Source organism: Cynoglossus semilaevis, chromosome 4 (assembly GCF_000523025.1).
Source record: "Cynoglossus semilaevis isolate Cse_v1.0 chromosome 4, Cse_v1.0, whole genome shotgun sequence".
Classification (NCBI taxonomy): domain Eukaryota; kingdom Metazoa; phylum Chordata; class Actinopteri; order Pleuronectiformes; family Cynoglossidae; genus Cynoglossus; species Cynoglossus semilaevis.
The window spans coordinates 14,714,205-14,721,428 of record NC_024310.1 but is presented as its reverse complement, the minus strand read 5'-3'; the positions used below and the strand labels follow the sequence as shown (position 1 = coordinate 14,721,428).

The window sequence follows — 7,224 nt, the reverse complement described above, 5'->3', positions numbered from 1 at the left end:
AACAGCCAATAGAAGTGTAGAGTCGATGGTGTGCCCATATATGGCGTCTACTCAGATCCCTCCCAGTATTGCAGGGCTTCACCCTCCTCAAACACGCACGCACACCATATCACACAGGTGTGACATTTTTCAGACGCGGTTATCCAACATGTTTAACAAACAAAAATACTACATGTTAATTACTAGTACTGATAATATTAACTTTTATTATTTTTTATTAACTTTTAATAATTTATTCATCCATTTTGTACTATCTTATACTACTGAGTTCATCAGGGGGAGCCGGAACAGTTTCTAGCATTTCCCCAGTCTATCAACTACCCATCACCACTGGACCACCATTACTGACCTTGGAAGCTAATTGAATTTGTTGTAACTAATGAACAGCTAATACATTCATGTAGAACATTCCCTTGAAGTAATTGAAAGATATAATATTCAAATATTGTCATTTAGAGATTGCAGTTGGTTATTAATGCACAAAGTTTAGATTTTTGCACTTTAGCTGCAACTCCATGCTCAGTGCCAGAGTGCTCAGTGCCAGAGCATTACCAAACATGATCCTCTTCAACCTTGGGTGGAAGGAGAGGGGAGAGGTTTGAGTCTAGTGGATGACCTGTATTGTGTTGAGGTACACCAGAAAAGAAATTAGATACCGTCATTAGGTTCTTTTTACCACAGGTGAAAACAGAAAAAACAATGGATGATATAGTAAATGACTGGTGTCAATGTTTATTACCCTGTTTATTACGTCTGTTTATTACTCTTTTTTCCAAAGTGCATGGACAGCACAGATTTATACTTGGTGAATATTCTACCATTGTTTTCTTGCCAGAGCTGATAGCACTCCTTCTGTACCCCTTGCCTTCATGATAGAAAAATAAAACATAGCATAACTATCCAGTATTTACAGGGTTACATGGTCCTAAATACTTCTTTGATATTTTCCTAGCAATCCAGTAAATGTGTGCATCTGTTGCAAATAATGCATCATATATTAATGAATATATATATATAAATTATGTCGTGAACTGTAGGAGCAGAATTCATGCTTAGTATACTTGATATACTTCATGTTAATGAAGGATGATTTGATTTATGGTTACACTGTGCCTTTAAGAGTCCCTGTTACGTTTCCGGGTTATTGTATGTTTATTTTCCGGTGTCAAGGTGGTGGGATTCATTTTAATAAACGACTTACAAGGGTCAAGAGTAAAACAAAGTACAGTGTGTTTCCTTATACATTATTGACCTTGACTGGTTGTATCCGTAGACGCGAAAGCGAATATGTTGTATCTTTACAGTAGAATTCAGTGTCTGCTTCCGCTGCTACCATATACTCTATGTCTCATTTTACACTGCTGGATTTAAAGGAAGTACAGAACAAGACAGTCAATATAAGCAACAATTATGTGCACTTCAGTTAGTCAAGGACTCACCCAAAACACATAATAACCCTGCAATCAATGACTACATATATGTAAACAAATGACAATACCACAGCAGCTAATGTAGTTTCCCTCAATTTGCTCACAATTCTTAAGAACAACATACTGTATTTTATGTATTTCAACTTAATATTTATGAGTCAGTCTCAATCACCGAATTAATTAATAGATGAATTACACAAGATTTCACAAGTGCTTATGCAAGCCGCGCATGCGCAGTACAAATCATGCCGCCGGTTGTCGCCAGTACATGACGCCTCATAACGTCACGTAATCGAGCCCAAAGCAAGAGGAATGGTGTAAGCGAAGAGCACGTTAAACGAGTAGTTCCTAGGTGAGTATTTTATCCTAGATTCTTTTCCGATCTCCTAGTTTAGTCCGCCATTATTGGAAATAAACTGTTAAGCAGGCCACGCCATATTCCTCTTGTATATAAATAAAAAGCAAACGGTTGTTCAAGCCACTCTGACCTTTAACATGTTGAATGAGTATCAATGAATGTGAAAACCAGAGGAGCCGGTTTCCATTTAACCATAATAATGTTTTTTAAAATAACTCTCGTTAACTGTTTCCTGGTAATGCGTTGTGACGATGTCCTAAAGTGAAGATACTAAATCACCTGACATTAAAGCTGATGTATAAATATAGTGAACAGATGAAGGATGCACACAACCAACAGTAGTAACTTTATAATAACAATAATAATTGTAATAGAAAATGTAACCGATTCGTCATCTTAAGTTACACTGACCAATAATACAGCTGTAGAGTGTGGGCAGAGATCAGATTTTGAAAGTTAGTTAAATTAGGGAGGTGGTGGTGGGGGGCCCATTTGATCAGATCATGACCTTTTGCAAAAAGTCAAACTAAGGTTACTAAGAAAAGTTAAATTAAAGTCATTTTTGACTGCAGGTGATTGGTAAAATGCTATAAAAACATCACTACACTATTTAGCCTCCACACCCCCTACATACTGTACTAATTCATTAAGATAGTCTTGTTCCCTCATTCCCTCACTGGATTTGTCAGACCAAATTGTATTTGACAATAAAGAATTCATCAGCTCACTTTCTTCATTGGTGTTCGCTGTGACTAACTCCATGCAAAACCAACAGTTTCCTGACCAACATGTTCTGTTATCACATATATTTTGTAATATTCTATATGTATTAACATGTAAGCTACGTTGAAATTTGGAGTTCCGTCACTGCTGAGAATTAACCCTCTATTTTACAGCCACTGTTACAAGAGGAAAATGTGGTCCAGTTGTCGGAGAGCTGGGGGAATAAGGATCCAGAAGAAGCAGCAGGATGGGTCTTGGAGTCTAAAGTTCTTCTATGGTGTACCGCTACAAAGACAAAGTCTGAAATCTGAAGATGGAAATGCAACGGCTTTGCTCAAAGGTTAGCAACTGCCTTTGACCTTCAAACCCTGAGCCATCTATGTGAATTTATTTAGGAATAATTTAAAGCACATATTTCTCTGGCCTGATACAGGAAACCACATTGATAACTCTTGATCACAGTGTATGTCGTTTTTCAGGTGGAGTTGGACCCAGAAGACCCTGCTGGTTACAGCAGAGTGTTCACTTCCAGCATACGGACACTGTGGTGACCAGACTCACACCAGAAGACATCAAGAAGGCCAGGGAGGCCAAACAGCCTCTGGTCAGATCTGCCAGGCAGAAAGTGAGCTTGACTTAAGAGGCTAACCCTGTGTTATGGACAGTTCAGATTTTGAAGGTGCTAGTATAAAAACAAAAAAGCTTTTATGAGTTTGTTTTACATGTTTTTCTTTTTCAGCTAAGTGAGCAGGCCAGAGAGAGGAAGGTTCCTTCCACTAGGATCAGCAGGATGGCTAATTTTGGGGGTAGGTCTAGTGTTCTTATAGTTTTTTTTATTAGGTTCTTATGTTATATTTTACAGACCATTCAGCATCAAACAGCACTTCTAATTCTCTGAATTTAAAGTCATCTGTATTTGTTATTGCAGGACTGGCATTAGGACTTGGTATCGGTGCCATTGCAGAAGTAGCTAAACAGTCACTTGGAAGTGAAAGAAAAAAAGGTAAGAAAATGTGTTGTTTCCTAACTATTGATAGCTGTTTCTGTATCCAGTACAGAGCAAACATACAGGAAGTTCTACAGTGAAGACTCATAAACTACTCAGTTAATGTTAACTTTGTGAATTTATGTTTAATACATTAGAAAATCCTTTTGATCGTTTATTTGACAGATGGATAAACAGAAGTATTTGATTTGTGATTCCTGATTAACATGAACATTTAGTTTGTTTTTTTTTATGCGTGCTGTCTTTTCTGCAGACATGGGTGCCCTGCTTGACTCCCCATTTCTATCTGAAGCCAATGCTGAGAGAATAGTTAATACACTGTGCAAAGTCCGTGGTGCTGCGTTGAAGATTGGTCAGATGCTCAGCATTCAAGGTGAGCACTAATCTAAAGTATTAAACCACTGCATCACTGTAAAAAAAACAACTTCCTATTCTTATAAAAACAAATTTCCCTCTTCAGACAACTCATTCATTCACCCTCAGCTGCAGAGCATCTTTGAGCGAGTCCGGAAGAATGCAGACTTTATGCCTACATGGCAAATGAACGTAGGTCGGATAAATTATTTGAACAAAGTTCTGTGTTTTTTGTGGTCACTTCATGTTGGTTGTCTTTATCCTATGACCAGTAAAAAGCACTGAGTTCGTACATGTGCTCTCGTGTTTTTCCGCACAGAAAGTTTTAGTGGAAGAGCTGGGTCCAAGTTGGCGAGAAAGACTTTCACATTTTGAAGACAAACCATTTGCTGCTGCCTCAATTGGCCAGGTGCATTATGGGGTGTTAAAAGATGGTAGAGAAATGGCCATGAAGATCCAGGTGAGGTTTTTATGAAACACATGGTCCTGTCTACCTCTGTCCCCACCTTTGTCTGTCAGTACTGAATGGACCATTTACTTGTTTTACATTTTCCCAAGTATCCTGGAGTTGCAGAGAGTATCCACAGTGACGTAAACAACCTGATATCTGTGCTGAAAATGAACACGTTTCTTCCAAAAGGTAATAAATACACCATTATTAGTAAAGTATGTTTTAAGCCTGATATTTCTTAAGTTATTTTAATCCATTTATTCTTAGAAGTAGTACGTTTATGTAAGTGATGAAAAAGTGATTGATCACAGATTTAGTTTTTCTTAAGCCCAAGAATTGTTGTCATATTGTTTGTATGTGACTCCTGGGATGTCTACTCACCACAAATATACACCATATACAGAGTACACAGTGGTAAAGTTATCTCTTTTATACTTGATCGCTAGCGTTAAAATAGAGATGAACTTAAAGAAGTGGATGTTGCTTTGACAACACTGACAACTTCTCAATCCTAACAGGTCTGTTCCCTGAGAGCAGTTTGGAAGTTCTTCAGCGGGAGCTGATGTTGGAGTGTGACTATGAGAGAGAAGCAGCTTGTGCTAAAAAGTTTAAGTAGGTGACACATTGAAAATAAGATTTGTCGCACTAAAACCACTACTACTAATACTGAGAGGGAAGCCCAGACCTTTATGACGTGTTTTCATTGTTTTGAAGATAAGAAGTCTGACAACACAAGCTGAAATTCCTCTCCTCCAAAAGTAGATAACCAGGACATGTCTTGGTCCAAATCAGCTGCAGGTCTTGATACTTATAAAAGCAGTTTAGACCTCTCTGACCCACGGGGAGCTACATTTCATACTTCTGCCATTCCTATTCTTGGACAGACTTTTCTTCTTAGAGTAGATATATTTTTTACAGAGGTTAATTCCTGTGACTACCACAGTATCTGTGTTGAACTTTGCTTTCCTAACTATCCTAGCCCAATCCTCCTCCTCTGTTCTTTACCACAGGACCAATCATTAATCCTCCAGGGCAGTCGTTGAAAATGAAATCAACTGTGATACCAGAAGTTAATTTTAATTATTTGTTTAATTTTATATGACCACGTATAAAACTCTTATTTTGTCTCTCATTTAATCTCTTATTTCATGTGTAAATTACAATGACGTACACAAATTATCAATGAATTAAACGAACGTCACACAGTGCAGGAAGCACAGGGCCATAGTTACTCACAGATGACTTGGGTTTTCTTCAGCAGGTCACTGACACTGACCGAGGATCAGTGAGAGGCTGTTGTCCCGCAGCTGTTGACACATGTTGGATGTGTTTCCTCCGTTCACTGTAATTGTTATGGTGTGCACTACATGCTGCTAACCCGAGGACACGCCGGTCATTTCTACTGTAGCCAAACTAATCCCATTCTCCCTACGCCTCTGTTCTGTACCTTGCAGGGACTGAAAACAAAGCAACACATGCGGCATTCCGCGATTGTTGTGTAACGTCGTTTCCGTTCCGGCTTGATAAACAAATCAATTATTAGTGTCTTTAATAAACACAGTTAAGTTTTGGAGTAAAACTATTTTTCTTTTCTTAGACAATGTTAAAATGAAATACTATGTTATTACTGTGTTTTAGAATCTATATTTTTTGTCAGATTTGTGAAATTATGTGATTGTTAAGAATCTCACGACCGGGTGACTATAGGTGCCCCTCTCCGACAGCAGGGGGCACTGTTCTTCAACACAAGGGGCTTGAATCGATCCAGGAGATTGCGGTGCAATGCATTGATGAGTCGATATTCTTTAGCCATCTTTAATATGTGACGTCCCTCTATTGTCTGCTTACACATTATTCATTTCTAATCCTCTGACGTGTCTTCTCCAGGTCCCTGCTTGCAGGACATGAGTTCTTTCAGGTCCCTGATGTGATCAATGAACTGTCAGGAAAGAAGGTTCTTGCCATGGAGCTGGTTCATGGTGTCCCACTGGACGGCTGTGTAGACCTGGATCAGGAGACCAGGAACCAGGTTCTGATCGTGTTCCTCATTTCTCAATTTTTATTTCATATATAGAACAGTACATATTAATAATAATAATGTTATTGTGACCATTCACTGCTCTCTGTAGCCTTCTGGTTATTTATATTCTTCCGAAATATTTCCAGTTCAGTGCAAGCATTAATTCACAATGTACATTTTACCTCATTTCATTGTCCTCTACTTCCCTCTCAAACACAAGATATTAACTAAGTGCAGCACCCACCTGGCTGCATCTGTTTCCTTTCCATTTCCTAAATCTTTCAGTGCCACCTTTGCTCATTTTACTGTTAAAAATCCAGCTTTCTGTTGCATTCCTTTTGATTTATTTAGTGATAACATGGTAAATCAACTTCTCTGTTTGCAGATTTGCTTCAACATCCTCCAGCTGTGTCTTAGAGAACTGTTTGAGTTCAGATTCATGCAAACAGATCCAAACTGGGCTAACTTCCTCTACAATCAAGAGACAAACAAGGTAAAGCAAAACTTTCTTGGACTCAAATTAAATTTATAATAAAATACACACACTGCTAACAAATAAATAAAAATGCTCTATGGTCATAATTTTCAGATTGTGTTGTTGGACTTTGGAGCCAGCAGAAGTTTCCCAGTGGCATTCACAGACGACTACATTCAGGTAGTGATAATTTAAATTACATATGAATTGAAATAAGGGAGTTCTCCCAAATTGATACAAATATTAAATCTGTTTTATGTGTTTAATCTTCAGGTTCTACATGCAGCTTCAGTCCGTGACAGAGCAACTGTTCTTTCAAAATCAAAAGATCTGAAGTTCCTGACAGGATTTGAGTCAAAGGTAAATGAAGTATTAAATCCTGTACTGTCAGCAGCTACTGCGTTCCT

At 38.2% G+C, this 7,224-nt stretch overlaps 2 protein-coding genes across 2 annotated transcripts in view; one reads left to right on the top strand and one right to left on the bottom strand.

The window, feature by feature from the left end:
* The window catches only part of fbxo46 (F-box protein 46), a 12,419-nt gene extending 6,258 nt beyond the window's left edge, over positions 1-6,161 (bottom strand). Inside the window, exon 1 of the mRNA XM_025054946.1 lies at positions 5,559-6,161. The gene's annotated coding sequence lies outside the window, so the exon portion shown is untranslated. The remainder of the gene's footprint in view (positions 1-5,558) is intronic.
* Positions 1,634-7,224, top strand: part of coq8b (coenzyme Q8B) — a 6,356-nt gene continuing 765 nt past the window's right edge. The window contains exons 1-14 of the mRNA XM_008309416.3: positions 1,634-1,782; positions 2,685-2,851; positions 2,991-3,136; positions 3,251-3,317; positions 3,440-3,514; positions 3,771-3,890; positions 3,978-4,063; positions 4,191-4,331; positions 4,430-4,511; positions 4,841-4,934; positions 6,210-6,351; positions 6,728-6,835; positions 6,932-6,997; positions 7,091-7,177. Of these exons, the coding sequence (XP_008307638.1) occupies positions 2,704-2,851; positions 2,991-3,136; positions 3,251-3,317; positions 3,440-3,514; positions 3,771-3,890; positions 3,978-4,063; positions 4,191-4,331; positions 4,430-4,511; positions 4,841-4,934; positions 6,210-6,351; positions 6,728-6,835; positions 6,932-6,997; positions 7,091-7,177 (1,362 nt within the window). The 5' untranslated portion in view covers positions 1,634-1,782; positions 2,685-2,703. The remainder of the gene's footprint in view (positions 1,783-2,684; positions 2,852-2,990; positions 3,137-3,250; positions 3,318-3,439; positions 3,515-3,770; positions 3,891-3,977; positions 4,064-4,190; positions 4,332-4,429; positions 4,512-4,840; positions 4,935-6,209; positions 6,352-6,727; positions 6,836-6,931; positions 6,998-7,090; positions 7,178-7,224) is intronic.